Source organism: Colius striatus, chromosome Z, assembly GCF_028858725.1.
Source record: "Colius striatus isolate bColStr4 chromosome Z, bColStr4.1.hap1, whole genome shotgun sequence".
Taxonomy (NCBI): Eukaryota; Metazoa; Chordata; class Aves; order Coliiformes; family Coliidae; genus Colius; species Colius striatus.
This window is the reverse complement of record NC_084790.1, coordinates 59,102,674-59,121,750: the sequence shown is the minus strand read 5'-3', so window position 1 is coordinate 59,121,750 and position 19,077 is coordinate 59,102,674. Positions and strand designations below refer to the sequence as shown.

General features: G+C 39.4%; 1 protein-coding gene across 6 annotated transcripts in view; it reads right to left on the bottom strand.

Annotated features, from left to right (window-relative positions):
• Nucleotides 1-19,077, bottom strand: part of CNTLN (centlein) — a 267,553-nt gene that overhangs the window by 124,173 nt on the left and 124,303 nt on the right. For all 6 annotated transcript variants that reach the window (XM_062018635.1, XM_062018636.1, XM_062018632.1 and 3 more), the window contains 2 exons: nucleotides 13,827-13,957; nucleotides 4,081-4,243 (listed from right to left, as the gene is read on the bottom strand). In XM_062018635.1, the coding sequence (XP_061874619.1) occupies nucleotides 4,081-4,243; nucleotides 13,827-13,957 (294 nt within the window). The remainder of the gene's footprint in view (nucleotides 1-4,080; nucleotides 4,244-13,826; nucleotides 13,958-19,077) is intronic.

Below are 19,077 nucleotides of genomic sequence, written 5' to 3'. Positions count from 1 at the left end.
TCTCAGCCTTGAAGAAAAGCAAACTATCTTCATGCACTGACACAATGAAAATTACTTGCAAAGGCAACTGTAGGCATAAAATCAACCACAATATTTGAAAACATATCTGACAGTATTTTTATCTGTTTTCTAGTGCACTGAATACATACTTCTACATTGTCCCTCCTAACTATAAGACATGGTAAGAGTTCTCAATTATACCAAAAATTTAACTACCAAGTAATATTTTTCTTCCTCACAGATATGTACTGTGCCACTACTTGAGAGCTGAGTTCTGGGACAGAAACTACTATTTCCTATTTAATGACAAATAATTGCATTTGCAATTCACTAAAAGGGCCTTCCACTAAGAGATTTTTAATTGGTATAATTACCAAGGAACCTAAAGGACATATCAGATCAAGCAAAAGCATTGAATTATAAAAACAAAGAATCTAAATTGGAGATTTCAGAAAACTGTGATAAGCTTGCTATGAAGTTCAGAATTGCTTCTTGTCTTATTATCCCTAGTATTGATTGAAATCTCTCCCCCTTGAAATTGTTGGTGAGGACAAATCTATTGAGTCTCATTAAATCTAGCACAGGAATGAAGTCCCCAGAGCATTTGGGACCACTAAAACAGATGCTATACATTTCAGAAAAATATTCCCTATGCTTGAGAATAAGAACTACAGTTGCAATATGAAATAGATACAAATTTGTATCCATAAAAGCTCTAACGTAAAGGAGTTATTGTAGAACACAGTACCCTTAAAATTTGTACTTAAAGGAAAACTAAAAAGGTAGTAGTAAGTCAACCCAACACAACTTGATGAAACAGATTACAGATCTTCACACATGTAGGCTACAGCTAGTCTTGGGAGAAAATTTGTGGTGCTCAATGGATTTATACATAATCCAGTGCAGGTTCATGACCCTAATCTGGTTTATCAGAAATGTTTTTTCTTTTATCTGGTCTCCTGTTTTATGTTATTTATTAATAGCAGTATAAAGAGCAGTTCTTCATAAATGGTAGACTGTTAAGATGAACTTGGAATAAGTGAGCCAACCACATTGCCTGAGCTATAGCATATTCTGCCTATCTGACCACTAACAGAGAGGTCATTGATCTTGCTGTAAGGGACAATATATCATAGGATTTACACTGTGATAGGCTCAATGCCATTTGGAGGAATAGGAAAATATTCCTTTGTGAATATGTTTATGGAATAGCTGACACATCCTTATCTAGCTGTTGCAGCCTGCACATTATTAATGCATGGAAGACGAACAGAACATGCACTTGTCTGCAACAGTTTGTGTTTCTCATTCAAGGGAAAAGTAGGCATTTGTATTATCTTTAAAGACATTGAGTTTTCCAAAGGCTTTTTGTGGCTTCAGCAGGACTGCGTATCTTGTTATCTGCATGTTCCTTTGAAGCAATTACAGCTGGGTATATAACACACTTCTTCTGATCAGAAGCACAGAATAAGATTGACATAATCATGAAACCCCTTTTCCCCTCCGAAGTTCTCTCAATTGAATTTGCAAGAAACATTATTAGGTCTATTCCACTTTGAGGGAACTTTAAGGAGAAAAAAAAGAAAACAAAAAATACAACCCCTTTTTTTTCTTTTTTAAAAAATACACCTTTGAAACATATTTTTAATATAAAAAAGCATTTCTTTTCCAAGTGCATTTTATATTTCGATATTTTTCAAAAAGACAGCATATCAGTTCCACAAACAGTACTGTTCCTAGCACCAGCCCCTGAGGGACTTCACTAGATACAAGCCTTCAACTAGATGCTGCCCCATTGACCACAACTCTCTGCCATCTTCCACTCAAACCTTAACAATCCACCTCACTGCCTGATCATCCAGCCCACACTTTCTCAGTTTTGCTGCTGGATGCTGTGGGAGACGGTGTCAAATGCTTTACTGAAATCCAGATAAACCACATCCACTGCACTACCACCATCTATACACCTGGTTACATCTTCATACATGGCTATCAGGCTGGTCAAACATGACTTCCCCTTGGTAAAGCCCTGTTGACTGCTCCTAATGACCCTCTTGTCATCTAAATGCCTGGAGACAGTACCCAGGATAAGCCGTTCCATCACCTTTCCAGGGATGGAGGTGAAGCAGACTTATTACTGTGCAATATATTCATTAACGACCTTGATGAGGGAACAGAGGGCACTGCCAGTAAGTTTGCTGATGATGCTAAACTGGGGGGAGTGCCTGACACACCAGAAGGCTGTGCTGCTATTCAATGAGACCTGGACAGGTTGGAGAGTTGGGCAGAGAGAAATATAATGAAATTCAACAAGAGCAAGTGTAGAGTCTTGCATCTGGGAAAGAAGAACCCCATGTATCAATACAGGTTGGAAAATCAACTCATAGTAGCGTAGGGGAAAGGGACGTCGGGGTCTTGGTGGACAGCAGGATGAGTACAAGCCAGCAATGTGCCTTTGTGGCCAAGAAGGTCAATGACATCCTGGGGTGTATTAGAAGGGCTGTGGGCAGTAGGTCAAGAAAGGCTCTCCTCCCCTTCTACTCTGCCCCTCATCAGACCACATTTGGAATATTGTGTCCAGTTCTAGGCCCCTCAGTTCAAGAAGGACAGGGAGCTGCTGGAGAGAGTTCAGCACAGGGCCACTAAGATGACAGAGTGCAGCATCTCAGTGACAAGGAAAGGCTGAGGGAGTTGGGGCTCTTTAGCTTAGAGAAGGACTAAGAGTTCATCTCATTAATAATTACAAATATGTAAAAGGCAGGTATCAGGAGGATGCAGCCAGGCTCTTCTCAGTGACATCCAGTGACAGGACAAGGGGTGACAGGTACAAGACGGAACATAAGAGGTTCTAAAAAATACAAGGAAGAATTTCTTCACTGTGAGGGTGATGGGGCACTGGAACAGGCTGCCCAGATGGGTTCTGGAGTTTCTTCTTTGGGGACATTCAAAACCTATCTGGATGAGTTCCTGTGTGACCTACTCTAGATGGCCTGCTCTGGCAGAGGGGTTGGACTAGATGGTCTTTCGAGGTCCCTTCCAACCCTTAACATTCTGTGACTCTATAATAGTAATTTGTCATAACATTTGAATTGGCTTTTGCTGGTCTAAGAGGCAAACTTACTCCTCTACGTTGGAAATATATGGAATTGAATCAGCAAATTTTACAGTCATCTGTGAGTTGGAAGTATTTGGCAGCTATCATAAACAAAGGCTTATCTTCAAAGCCCTACTATTCTTCTTGTATGATTAGCTGAGTAGTCCTTCGAAGACAGATAAAGACCTGTGAAACAGCTTTCTGATGCAATCCTTTACCCAACCCACTTTAGAGCTAGCCTGCTCCTTTAACTATGTAAGTATATCCATCATTTTTCCACAGTAGATAAATAATTTATTATACCAAAATTGTTTTTCAAAGGACAGGTCAAAATTTTCTCCAACTGACATAAGCAATACAAGAAAAATCATTATTACACACAGTAAAGTGATCTTTATAAAGAGTTTTGTCATGCTTTAAAACGGTCTCATGAACACCTAGGTTTATCTTCTTTCATATGTTGTATAACTAGTCTGGAAGAACACAGTCTTATAACACTGATGGAGAGAGTTCACATTATTTTCACTTGTGCCAATTTTTTTTTTTTGTTTGAGTGACTCAAAGGATCCATTTAACACCTTTAGAATCACTGAATGGGCATGAAAAATGAAATAAATAGCAACTCCCAATACTGACATTCTGAAAAATAAATGGAGAATTTAGTAATTGAAAGTTTCAAAAGCAGCAAAAAAACCACAGATGACAATGACACAACAAAATTAATATGCTTGGCAGTTCACTCCTATTTTTCTGATGCAACTACATCTTAATTTTCAAGGTTCATCAATTCAATGTAAGCAAGGGACCATAGATACTGGGATGAATTAGGCCAATAAACTCTTATTACTGTGACAACTATATTTTGGTAACAAGATCCAGAGATCTAAAGGATGCAACACTACACAGTGCTTTGATAACTCTGTCCATTGATATTGTACAGATGGATATTGAAATTAAACCTGTGATTATAAAACAGAATTACCTACTTTTTGATATGATGTCATTTCAACTGTGTGAGCATCTTCTTGGTCTTTCAGTACTTTTTGTGTAACTGCAATGAGAGCCTGAAGCTGCTTTATCAGTTCAGCCTGCTGTGCTGTATGTTCAATGTTTTGTCTGTAAAGATTCTGCAGCACCTGTAACTCATTTCTGTGTAAAGCAAGCAATAAAGAGAAATTAATAAAAAGAACAACAAGGATCTCTGTTAAACAATTTTGTTCAAATAACTTTGTTGTAGATAATGAGGTTTCTATTTTCATTTATTTTTCTGTCAATTGCCTTATAAACACTAGAAGTTACATATAAAATATTTATCCCATACTTTTGTGAAATATCTACAAAACAGTTAAGTTTCAAAATGGAATGCTTTTCAATTTCCCTCTAATGCTCTAAATGCTCTAAAATAAATGGATTTTCACTACTGCATCAACACTTTCTAATCAATATTCAAGTTAACTCTTTAGCAGTGTCAAAATGTAAAATATTTAGAATATATAGACTAGACTGTAAAATATTTTTTTTTTAAACTAGAACTATTAGAAAAAAAGGTAAGTTTTTTCTTAGCTGGCAGAGTATATAGAAAGCAAGTCTCTTTTATAAAATGCACCTACTCCCTAGAACAGAAAGTATATCTGCTGATAGTCTTTGTCTGCAGCTATAGCATACTGCCATAACCATAAGCAAAGTAAGTAAACTAGTGTGCACTATATAAATTAGAAGCTCTGCAATAGGAATTGTGTTGTAACGCAACCATAGGATAGCTCTAGTATGATCAGTCTGCTCAAGAATTTTACTGTATTGCTGATAGATGTTATAAATTAAGGCAGAAGTGAAGACCAGTAACTCTTATTATAAATAACAACTGAGAACTCGGAATATTTTCCGTAAAACATGCTAAAAGTTCAAGCAACTCCACTAATACATTTTTATATTTTTGCTACTTAATTCCCTGTTTAATTCACAAGCTTATTTCACACTAGTATAATATTTAGATATTGAAATCTAAGTTTATCACTTCAACTGATTTTCTTCCTCAAAGAATTTTCTTAGTGACCTCAAATGCATTTGCAACTTCTCTATGCCTTGAATTATCATTAAAAACAACAGTTATCATATTTTTATAATACAGGCAAAGATCAGTGTATGGAAGGTAAGCAGCAATACCAACTTCATTGTGCTTTCCTGATAAACCACAGAATAACAAATAAACCACTTTAAGATAACATTCCAAAAAACATTTCTTATGACCCATGCCACAACTTAATAAATTCACAATTAACTAAAGAACAATTGGAATTAACATTGGAACAATTACATGAAAACTGAAATTACATGTACCACAATATAACAGTCAGACAACGTTAAAAGGCATTACTTTAAAAAGTGTTTTAACAGACCGATAGATGAGGACACTTAAGGTGTGTTCTCACTAACAGTATTTAAGTCCCACTGTTCTCAACGAGATGTAAAGTAGCTCCTCAAAATTAATGAGAGCAGAGGTACATTAAGGACTCTTTATGTAAAAAAAACAAAGTACAAGTGCAGTATGTACTTGATATGTAGTAACTGAACTCTGTTCCGAAGCCCAACAGCAGAAACAGGGACATAGTGATAGATTAGCACTTTCTGACACCCTGAAGAGCTTTGAAACCAGCGCTTGTTTCATTTCTCCAAGTATACAGTAAAAAATGAAACACCTTTGCACTGCCATTAAAACACAGATTATATTAACTTTGCACAGGTTTTGTGGAAGGGCAAGACATGGAATAACATTGAAACCTCAGATACTGTTGGAAATGTTAGTAGTAAGCTGTTGCCAAGACCACTCTGCTATATTGCTGCTCTTTAATTTGTATGCAAACATCAATGCAGTTATCCGTGTCTTTTACCTGTGCTTGCACAGTATCATGTATTCTCTAATGCTCTGCCCACAAAGTGTATTAACGTCACTGGGAAGCCTTTTTGTTGACTTTATCAGGTTTTGAGTCATACCCTAAAGGAGATGGGATGAGGGAGGCAAAACTTTGCAGCTAACCAAGAACTGTAGCACAGTCAGAACATATTAACATGTTTGCTCAAGTTAAATTCAAGCATTTTTAAATATAAGGTATTGCAGAGGGCATGTTGACCGAGTAACAAGTGACAGAGTTGTGCCTTGGGCTGGCAAGCACAGGACAGCAGTATGGGGGAAGCTTTTAAGAGTCTTCTTGGGCAATAAGCACAACTGTGTGCCTGTCTGAAGTCACTGTTCAAATGCACACAGTACGTACCCATGGATGATGACAGGAGGAAGTGAAGATCTGTGTACAGTTGCAAGGCTGATGGACATCATGGAGATAATGTGGCATAACTCATATGACTGGACTGATACCACACATCTGTACAGGCTCTTTAGGAAGGACCATATGAGTGGCAAAAATTTGCCTTTTACATGAAAAAGTAGAATAAATGGATTGAGTTCTGCCTTGGGATGGGCAACGAGCCAGTTGAAAGCATGTGGGTCAGGTCTGGGTAGACCAATGGGAAAGACATGGTGGTTACCTGCTTATCCTTTCTGATGAGGAAGAAGAATTAAGTCCTCTTCAGGAAAATGAATGAAGATTCATGGAGGGCTTGAGTAACTGCAGCATATGCTGGATGGACAACATAGCATGGCACAAGCAATCCAGGAGGTTTTTGGAGTGCTTTGATGATAACTTCTTGCCATAGGGGATCAACAAGTTGATGAGGAGAGATAGACTGCTGGACTTCATAGGGAAAAATTGATCATGGATCCAGATGTCAGGGGTCTAGAGGCCAGGAGTAGTTTTGTTTGCAGCATCCCTGAAATGAGTTCAAGATCTTGAGGAAGGGAGAAAGGCAAAAAGCAGGATCATAGCTCTGGATTTCAGGAGAGCAGATGCAGGCATTTTCAGGGACCTACTTGGAAGAATCTAGTATAATATCAGCCTGGAGAGAAGGATTCATGGGAGTTGGGTTTCTTTTCAAGGATTACCTCCTCTAAAATCAACAATGGTTCACTCCAATGAGCAGGAAGTGAAGCAAACATACTAGGATGGATGAACAAAAGACGACCTCTGACTAAATTCAAATGTAAAAGGACACAAAATAAAGAAGCCAGGACAGACAACAAGGATAAATTTAGAGACATTGTCTACGCCTGCAGGGAGAGGGTTAGGAAAGCCAAAATCTATGTAGAGTTGAATACGGTAAGGTACACAGAGGGTAAAAAGAGGCTTTGGTAGGTACATCAGCAGCAAAATGAAGACAGGGGATAAAGTGGGCTCACTGCTGAAAAGAGCAGAGGGTCTGGGAGTAAAGGACATCAAAAAGGCCAAAGCACTCAATGCTTTCTTCAGCTCTGTCTTTCAAGGTAAGACTTGCCTCCAGCAATCCAAAGTCCCAGTGACTCAGTTTCAGTGGAGCAGAATTAGATCACGGAACACTTCAACAAACAGGACATACAAATGTCCATAGGACCTGATGTGAGGCACCTATGAGTGCTGAGAGAGGCTCCATAATCTTTGAAAGGTCACAGCTATCAGGAAGTTCCTGAGGATAGGAAGAAAGCATGTCACTCCTATGTTCAAGAAGGATCTGTGAAAGTAGAGCAGTCAGCCTCACTGCAGTTCCTGGGAAGGTGAGGGACCCTATAAAGGACAAGATCACTCTGAGTAGTCCTTATGAATTTGCAAAGAGGAAATGATGTTTTATCGACCTGACAGCCTTCTCTGATGAAATTACTAACTCAGTGGATGAGGAGAGAGAACTGAATGTTGTTTATCTTGACTGTCGTAAGACTTTTGACACTGTATTTCATAAAATACTCATAAATGGACTAATGAGGTATAGACTAGGTAAGTGGACAGTAAGGTGGAATGAATACTGGGCTTAAAATCTTTGATTAGCTGCATAAAATCCAGTTGAAGGCCATGCACTAGTGGAGTATCCTAGAGGATAACATTTGGGCCAATACTTTTTGACATCTTCATTAATGACAATGTAACAGAGTGCACTATAGCATGTTTGCTGATGACACAAAACTGAAGGTAGAGGCAACCTTGGCAACCAAGTTTCACCAGGTTTTTGTGCTAACATTCAGAGGGACCTCAATGGGCTCGACAAATGGACTGACAAGAACTTCATGAGGCTGAATGAAGAGAATAGCAAATTACTGGGAATAACAACCTCATGTACCAGCACAGGCTGGGGACTGACTAGCTGGAAGGCAGCTTGCCAGACAAAGGCCCAGGGATCCTAGTGGACACTAGGTTGACCATGTGCTAGCAATATGCCATTGCAGCGAAGGCCAACGACACACTGAGCTGCACTGAGAAGAGCATTGCCAACAAGGTCTCTTTCCCCTCTATTCAGATGTGGAAAGACACATCTCCCTGATGGATTCAGTTCTGGACTCCCAAGTAAAAGACACAGAAATACTGGAGAAAGTCCAGTGAAGGAGGCAATAACAAAGATAATAAAATGATCAGAGCACCTGCCATAGAGAGCTGGAACTGTTCATCCTGGAGAAGGGAAAGACCCAGGTATAGTACCAACACGTATAAATACCTGATGAGAGTTTATAAACAGACTCTTTCCTGTGGTGTCCAGTCATCAGAAAAGAGGTAATGAGCAAAAATACAAGGCACAGTTCAACATAAGAAAAACATTTTTATTCTGTAAGAGTGGTCAATGTAACAGGCCATCCAGGGAGGTTGCAGAGTCTCTATTCTTGGACATACTCAAACTTGACTGGACACCATGCTAGTAGCCTGCTGTAGCTGATACTGTTCAAGCAGAAGGCTGGATCTGCTGCACCGGTGGGACTACACGATCTCAAGTGGTGTCTGCCAGTCTTGGCTACTCAGTGATTCCGTGTGATTCTGTTATTAATTTGCTTGCAGTGTGCTCAAAGAGAGTGTAACACATCAATCCCATGATAATAAAAAAAAGTTATAAGATAAAAATGAATTTCTGATCAAAATTTCTATTAATACGCTTACTCAAATTGGCAAACTTAAACTACTAAGTACTCTACAAGAGAGACACCTGCCTGCCACTGCAACAGGATGCATATCAAGTCCTTAGTAAAATGATACTCTCAGGTGAGCATATAACAGGAGAAATAACCAAAAAATGCAGGCTAGACATAACAAAGGTAATGAATGGCATTTAAAGTACATGTTCCTGTATACACACCCATACATATGCATGTATATATGTATCGATACATATGTACACAGAAACACATACATCTACATGTAAAATATATCATTATATGTGGGTGTGTACATGTAAACATACAAGTAGGATATATGGATACAAATATGAGCATATATTGATAAAAGTGTTGATATACTGTACAGTCTAAACAAACATGAACCCAAACGTAATGCAAAAGTCACCATCAGCAACACTAACCAAGAAAACAATATTCTCTCTGCTAAGCACCAAAATCAAAACACTTACTAGGTCTACTTTTTCACTACCACTCCCACCTCCCCAATGAACAAACATAACATGATACAGAGATACTTCACCCTATTTAACATTGAAATCACCATATATTACTGAGAAAAAAGTTCCACACCTGTCCATCTCTAACACCTCAAGACCAATGCAATGGGAAACAAAATCATTTACAGAAAGTGAGCTGTACTCTTCAAACCACAATGAAGAGTCTATTACAAGAAACTGTCAGGTTCTCCTCATGTCAAAACAGAAAAGTACAATTCATTTTTTTTCCATCACTAACATAGTATTACAATAACCTTAGTAGATTTTGCTCTAAACATGGCAAGATTGACACTATATGACGATACTACAAATTGGACTGCAGCAAGACTCAAAGATTTGAGATCTTCTCTTCCCAATAACAATATTAAGATTCACACTATTGTTTAGGGTAGAGTTAGCTCTATTGCTCACAGATGGCAAGAGCTGGAACAAATGTTTCCTCCTATCCTTAGAGGATAACATTAAATAAAATCTTTATACCTGTCACGTAACTGTGCTGCAAATAGAGTTGCATTCATCACATGCACCACTCCAGGTGATGATGTTGGCTTTGTTTCATCACCAGTTTTAGTAAATACACTGGGATTCTGAGTACCTCATCTAACCCTGTTAACAAGGGAATACAAGTGTGTTTGGGGTAATTCAGGAAATCTCTAGATTCCATTATCTGTAGTTTAGAAATGCAACACAGTGACAGGCACTATGAATTATGTCTTCTCAAGGGAATGGCATCAATACTATGAAATGGTTTACAGCACACGGCAAAGAATAACCTGAAAATCCCAGAGTAGCAAAATAAGGACTGACTAGCAACACAACTGCCTCATAATTTACAGCATGGAGGTAAACTGCAACAGCAATAGAGGTAGCGGGAAAGCAAAAAAGAAAAAAAAAAAAAGTAATATTGTTACAAAAGAGGGGGTTGTAAAATGATCAAGGATAGATTTGAACTAGAATCTAATCAAAAGAATGAAGTCCTGGTATACACTTTCAGTAACAACACTGGGGCAAGAAATTCTACTTCATTTTAGGACAGAGCTTACTATATTTCAAACAGTTTAACATTTCTTGTAGACTTGTGACAACCAGGATCAAGTCTCAGTGAGTCAAGCACATCTCTCCAGTTTGATGTTCAGAGTTCCACCAGAGCTCTGTATCAGGGAGACAGAGACCATGGAGTGCTCAGCAGTAAACACAAAGTTTCAAATATTGATATTTAGCATAATTTTAAAACAAAAATCACAGATGTGCATTGGCGTTACAAACAGCAGGATTTAGAATGTGAAAATGGAAAGTTTGCCAGCTCCAGAAAATTTGTACTGAATGCAAACATGAAAAATATCACAAGGAAATGTGCTTCACAGCTACTTCAGGAGTCTGAAATTAGACCCAGTGAGATTAGGAGTGCTTTGGAAAAATAAAGCCAACAAAGTGAGGCAGTGGCTTCTTGAAGACATCTGCTGTGCAGGATGGATCCTCTAAATACTAGCTCTTCACTGATCTTACAAAATTCATCTTCCATCCCTCAGAAGTATGTGACAGACTTACTGAGACAGGGTGGGATTTTCAAAAGCATTTGCTATTCTGTAGGGACACAGTTAAACTGCAGTATTACTTGAAAAAATCCAGTCCTTGCTAATTTACTGAAAAAGACTGGCCCTTAAAGAAAACAGTTCTCGTAAGTGTTTAAAGACATTGTTAAATTGAAAAGAAATCTTTTGCTAACAAGCTGACAGATATGCAGAACAGAGCAAGAAATTATGACTGCAGAAGAAACAAAGCACCAGATCAGTTTGCACATAGACCCTTAAAAGACTTCTTTTTTCCAACTGATTTTAGCATCTGTGAAATTTTCAGATGGTTTTACTAAGGCATCAGCTCAAGGAGAATTTTTCTGTACTTGTCTATGCTGCATATGAAAGAAGACTTCAAATGAAGGAAGCCAATTTCCTTCCTTTCTTCCTCTAGAGCTTGTTTCTAATAATTACAACTATGCACCTGGTCTGTTATCTGAAGAGGAGAGTGTGATGAAGACAGGCAAGCAGCAGATATCAAGAGACAGAGCGAGCAGTGGGGAGAACATACAGATTTGCAAACCAGGTTGTCTTTTTCAGTTCTAAGAGTTTTAAACTTGTGATTGAAAACTGAAAGTAGCAAGGGACATTGGGTATTTTCCATAGTATTTGTCAAAGAATTTTCTGCCAGCATTAAATTAAAATTGAGCACCCAATGTGATAGTCTCATAAGACTAAGTTTTAAACAAGGATACAAAAAAAAAAAATTATGAGTTAAAAATAGCAACACGCAAGTGCTTCAATCATGAAGTCAACACAGTTCTAAGATCTTGGCCTAGGAAGATCAGAAGACACCAAGACTGCTCAGATAACACTCCTCAGATTCTGCTCAGATTTTTTCCTTATTTCTGGAGTCGTTGCTTTCTCTAACTTAAGTAATGGATTGGCTATTGTCTGCATAGACTTTTGTTATTTTGACTATTTTTTTTCAGTAAGAGCCAACAGAAAAACAGTTTTATCTGTGTACTGGCAACTTGGGAAGATAATGAGAAACTCCTTTATTCCATACTACAAAAAATACTGAATATTTGAAAATCTTAGTACAGCAAACTACTGACACTGCTGCCTTAAGTTATGAATTTTATATAAGCCATTCAGCACAAGTCTTCCTTTTTCGTAATAGAAAAGTGAACAACAAATTTGTGGCCCAAGACTGTTCATTAAGAAAGATTAGTGGACACTGAATTACAACAACGTGATCAAACATATATAAATATGTAACAGGTCAAGTGTAACTCACATACTAGGGATATGGAAAATTACTATCATTCATTGCAATTTTAGTTAAGTATCTAGGAAGAAAAACATTTGAGCACACGGAAAAACATCTGTTGTCCAATTGTTCATTATCTCAAGTTCAGGCTTTATGTTTCAAAAATACCTGTTTTAAACACGTACTTGAACAGGATGTCTGTGACCAATTCTAAGAAGTTGTTTTGCAGTGAATAGCAAATAATGTATTTTGAGAAACTTCATGTTCAATGACTTGACCAGCTCAGTCCGCAATATCCCAAACTCTTACCAACAAGGAATAACTTTGTAAACCTTGATTACCTGATTTTAAAAATATCTTCCGTCACTGTCTCTAGTCTTCTCATACACAGATATATTTCTGAGAACAATTTCACATGATAATAAAGCCTACAAGTTCTTTGATGAATTTAACAAATTGCCTCTTTCGATACAATTTCCTACTAAACTTGTCTATTTTTATTGACTTCTGAAAACCCAACCATCGTACCTTTTAAATATGAAAATAACAAGACATATTTCTTCCTTTCAAGATTCCAAAAATACTAGGATGACAATTTAAGCCAGAGGAACAAAAAATTTCTTCTGGGAAAGCAAAGAGTGTCCATATTATTGATTTCTGCATCCCAAATGCAGCTTTTCAGGAACAACCAGATTTTGAGGGATATGGAAGGCAATACTACATTTCAAACACAGGAGTGATAACACTGCATATGCATCAAACTGACAATTGAAAAATGGACAATTTCCTGACAATCCACGTAAAATTACCTGTTGCCTTCTGCCATTACTTTCATTTTGAGGAATTCAGTAGTCAATTAATATAATTCATTTTATCTTTCATTTATTTTCTACAATTCACATAATGCAGCACTAATCTTACAGACTCTGTGAGACTTAAGAGAAAGCTTAATTCATTGCACTTTAAACTTTTAGCACAGGCCTATGTAAACTTTTGCTGACTTGTCAGATTTTACTCTAATTAAAATGTTAAAGTTAGGCTTAAAGTTTTTCCAAGTTTAGGGGATTTAGCCTCTCCAAAAAATCATTTATGTCACTAATTATATTGGTATTTTGTTATTTCCAGTGGAGATTGTAGTTCTCTGACCCAATGCTAATTACAGAAGTGGAATTTTTAAAGTCCACCCCTAGCTAAAACCTAATAATAATAAACTATAAGTCAAACTATGTCAGGGTCTATATAAGTAGTCATCTACTGGTAGACTTTGAAAAGTTCTACATCTTGCAGAACTAAGTGGTATGAAAATACATTAATGGACACATCATATAATATTTGACATATATTATCTCTCTGCTTAAAGATACTGCAGTTGAAATGGAAAGACAGTCTTTCAGAGATGATTCTGACTTTAAGGTAATGAAACACTTACTTAGCCCTGATCACATCACAGTCCTTTTGGGAGAGTTCTTGTTTCACAGCTACTTGAGATGACAAGTTACTGCATATCCTGCGCAACTCTTTCACTTGTTCTTTTGCTTCTGCTAAATCAGTTTCCAAATTCTGCAAAGGAAGCATTTGAAATGTATTAATGTATAAGAAAGACTTAAAATCCACTATGTGTATTATCTACGTACATAGACATATGGATGTGCACATACATACAGGCATATATTGACTGCGAGCTAAGCAAATATCTTAGGGTGGTGATCAACAGCACAGAGTCGAGTTGGAGGCCTGTGGCCAGTAGAGTTCCACAGGGATCGATTCTGGAGCCAGTCTTGTTCAACATCTTCATCAACGACCTGGATGAGGGGACAGAGTGTATCCTCACTCAGCAAGTTCGCTGATGACACCAAACTGGGAGCACTGGCTGATTCCCCAGAAGGCTGTGCTGCCATTGACGGGCTTGAGAGTTGGGCAAAGAACCTCATGAGGTTCAACAAGGACAAGTACAGAGTCCTGCATCTGGGAAGGAACAACCCCATGCACCAGTACAGGCTGGGGGTCGAATTGCTGAAGAGCAGCTCTGCAGAGAGAGACCTGGGAGTCCTGATTGATAATAACCTGAACATGAGCCAGCAATGTGCCCTCGTGGCCAAGAAGGCCAATGGCATCCTGGGATGCATCAAGAAAAGCGTGGCCAGAAGGTCGAGGGAGGTTCAGCTCCCTCTCTACTCTGCTCTGGTGAGGCCTCATCTGGAGTCCTGTGTCCAGTTCTGGGCTCCTCAGCTCAAGAGGGACAGGGTAGTGCTGGAGAGAATCCAGTGCAGGGCCAGTAAGATGATCAGGGGTATGGAGCGTCTTTCATACGAGGAAAGACTGTGGGAACTGGGGCTGTTTAGTCTGGAGAAGAGGAGACTGAGGGGAGAACTTATTAACATTTATAAATATCTTTTTTATAGTAGACACTAACAGGACAAGGAGTAATGGGATGAAGATGGAACACAAAAAGTTCCACTTAAACGTAAGAAAAAACTATTTCACCATGAGAGTGACGGAGCAGTGGCACAGGCTGCCCAGGGGGATTGTGAAGTCTCCTTCCTTGTAGGTCTTCAAGACCCACCTGGACATGTTCCTATGCAACCTGCTCTAGGTGAACCTGCATCTGCAGGGGAAGTGGACTAGATGATCTCTAAAGGTCCCTTCCAACCCCTACCATTCTATGATTCTACGATTCTATGAAATATATATAGGTACATATGCACATGTATGTGCATGAAAAATGTGAAATACTAGAAAAAAAGGCTTATTTCAAATTTGGCTACAAATTATCATATCCTGTTAATAACATAACACTAATATGAAGAAGTAGCAAAATTACTGAGTGAATGAGGTTAGAAAACTATTTGTTCGATGATAAATCTCAGGCTATATACGTTGTATACCCCACTAACGAGGCGTCATTCAATGTCAAATGCTAGGTAGCAAAAATTATCTTTTCTCACAGAACAAAAAATTTCAGAATTACAGAGGATAGTTCATTCTATAGACGCACACAACAATGTTGAAGTGTAATAAGTTATTCATAACTTGCAAGCAAATAAATTCACTTTTTTTTCCACCACAGCTCTAGGTTATTTTATATGTGAACAAAAATTATAACGGTTCACATTTTCAGTGGATAAATTTTATTTGTCTGTCTTTCAGATCACACTATAGAGCTGCAGAGGTTTTTCATGGTAGAGATTGAAAAAATACTTATTATTGATGCTTAAGTTCCTATCATCCATTGCAGGGTACAATACAAAAAAGAGGTAACAAATGATTTTGTCATAAACACAACTTTAGAAGTTATACAGTGGCAGAATTCAAAAGCAGGGGAAAAAAAGTACCTCACATACACAATTTCAGTCTTTTGAACTGTCTTTTTTTGGAAGCATCACTGAAAAGGGAAAAAATGATAATATGTGCAAAGAGAGACTGGTTACACAAATACTTTAGAAACTGAAAGATATATTGAAGCATACAGCAGAGCTTCTGTAGATAAATCAGAAATATAATATTATGAAATAACCTATAATCTTTCACACTCAATTTCTGACTGTCTCTATTTTTTACTATCACATGGAATTTATTATGTTGCCTGTTAGCTGAAACAGTAGCTCCAAAACTAGTTTCACTGCATAAACATGCAGACTGAAAATTTGAAAATACATGAATTCCCCTAAACCAGATTTTCAAATTAAAGCTAATTCTAATTGCTCATACAATTGTTTAGGATTTGGTCTTTTGTTGCATGTTAAAGCAAAGTCATTGCTATTTAAAACATAGTAAGTTAAAACATGTATTAACTCAGTTACATGAGGAAGAAAATGCACATTTTGGAGAAAAATACACAGTGCATTAAAGGTACGATACTTCTTTACAAGAGTGCTAAAAGTAGAGCATGAAAATAAGTTTAGTCAGTATTTCCAGTCATAAGAAGTAGTGATTCTAACTAAAATGAAATGAAGATAAATAGCAACAGGTTTTACATAGTCAGGGGTTGAAATCTCCAGAGGATAGAGATGGCTTAACCTCCATAAGCCCCAGCCCACTCCTGGGCCGACCTTCTGGATAAAATGCTATTCCTTATCTCCAGCTTCAGCCTTTGCATTTCAGCATGTGCTGCCTCTCAGGTAAGGTCTCCAGCCCCACAGTCTCACCTTCAGTCAGTTTACTGATGTCTGTCTTGCACTGAAGCCAAAAATAGGTGCAGTATCTACCAGAAGTATTGAAAAAAATCGGATGACTGCAAATTTGATGAAAAAGACTGCCCCTTAAAGAAAACAGTTTCTTAATGTCTACAGATATATTTATTGTAAAACTGAAAAACAAAATAAATCCTTTTCCAAATAATTTCCTTCCTTGGTTCTTGGGGCCACGCCCTGGCTCATGCTTTTCTAGGTACTGCTGGTCAGCCCTCATTGCTGCCTAGGTGCCCAAGGGCTCTCCCCCAGAGCTGATCCCTGGTTCCTCTATGGCTGTAGGACCCTGCCTTCCCAGGGTAAGACTAATCATTTGTACTGGTTAAGACTCCTTCTTGGACCATTTCTGTCCAGGTCCCCCTGAATACCACCAGAGACCTCGGGCACATCCACTTCCTCCCATTTGGGTGCCACCTGCAAACTTGTCAAGTATGACCAATGGCCCCTCTTCCAGGTCACTGACACAGATTTTAAACAAGGCTATGACCTCATTGCAGTCACAGAGGCATGGTGGGACAGCTGCCATGGCTGGAGCACAGCCATGGAGGGTTATGTATTGTTCAGGACAGACAGACTGACAAGGTGTGGAGGTGGAGTTGCTCAGTATGTGAGAGAGCAATTAATGTGTACTGAACTGTGCCTGGGTGGGGATGAGGAGCGGGTAGAGTGCTTATGGGTAAAAATTAATGGCCAGGGCAAGGCAGGTGATATTGTTGTAGGAGTTTGCTACAGGCCACCTGATCGGGAGGAAAAAGTGGATAAGGCCTTCTACAAACAGCTGAGAGGTGCTCTGTGATCACAGTCCCTGGTCCTCATGGGGGACTTCAACCACCCTGATATTTGCTGGGACAGCCACACAGCCAAGCACACGCAGTCCAGGAGGTTCCTACAGATTGTTGACGATGACTTCATGTCGCAGGTGATCGAGGAACCAACAAGGAGGGGTGTGCTGCTGGACCTGGTACTGACAAATAGAGAGGGCCTGGTTGGGGATGTGAAGGTTGGAGGAAACCTCGGCTGCAGTGACCATGAGATGGTAGAGTTCAAGATCCTGTGTGGAAGAGGCAGAACACAAAGCAGGACCGTGACCCTGGATTTCAGGCGAGACGACTTTGGCCTCTTCAAAGATCTACTTGGACGGATCTCATGGGATATCATTCTAGATGGTAGAAGTGCCAATGAGAGCTGGTCAATCTTCAAGCACCACTTCCTCCAAGCCCAGGATCAGTGTGTCCCAGTGCACACGAAAGGAGGAAAAGGAGGTAGGAGCCCTCCATGGCTGAGCAAGGATCTGCTGGGACAACTCAGGCAGAAAGCAGCCATCTAGGAGAGGTGGAAACAGGGGCTGGCTTCTTGGTAAGTGTATAGGAACATTGCCAGGGCATGCAGGGGTGCAGCTAGGAAGGCTAGAGCCCTTCTAGAATTAAATTTAGCCAGGGAAATTAAGGACAGTAATAAGGCATTTTTCAAGTACATCAGCAGCAGAAGGATGGCCAGGGGTAATGTGAGCCCGCTGCTAAACGCTGAGGGTGCCCTGCTGTCTGAGGATGCAGAGAAGGCTGAAGTACTGAATGTCCTCTTTGCTTCAGTCTTTACGGCTGAGACTGACCCTCCTGAAGGTCCAGCAAGGGTAATGTGATGGCCAGGACAGCAGAGGATTTGCCCTGAGTGGAAGAGGAACAGGTTAAAGACTTGTTGGCCAAACTTAAGGCTCATAAGTCAATGGGTCCTGATGGGATGCATCCTAGGGTGCTGAGGGAACTGGCTGATGTGATTGCCAAGCCTCTCTCCATCATTTTTGAACAATCATGGAGGACAGGTAAAGTGCCTGAGGACTGGAGAAAGGCCAATGTCACGTCAGTCTTCAAAGAGGGCAGGAAGGATGACCCAGGAAACTACAGGCTGGTCAGCCGCACCTCCATCCCTAGGAACGTAATAGAACAACTCATCCTGAATGTTATCACTAAACATATGAAGGAAAAGATAGTTATCAGGGGGAGTCAACATGGCTTCACCAAGAGGAAATCCTGTTTGACTAAACTGATATCCTTCTATGAGTGCATAACCAGCTAGCTAGATGAGGGGAGAGCAACAGATTGTCATCTACCTTTACATTAGCAAGACTTTTACACTGTCTCCCATAACATCCTCATCAGAAAGCTCAGGCAGTGTGGCTTGGATGAGTGGACAGTGAGGTGGATCGAGAGCTGGCTGAATGACAGAGCCCAGAGGGTGGTGATCAATGGCACAGAGTCGAGTTGGAGGCCTGTGGCCAGTGGAGTTTCACAGGGATCGGTTCTGGGTCCAGTCTTGTTCAACATTTTCATCAACAACCTGGATGAGGGGACAGAGTGTATCCTCACTCAGCAAGTTCAGTGATGACACCAGACCCCACCAGACTGGCTGATTCCCCAGAAGGCTGTGCTGCCATTCAGCGGGATCTCAACCGGCTTGAGAGTTGGGCAGAGAAGAACCTCATGAGGTTCAACAAGG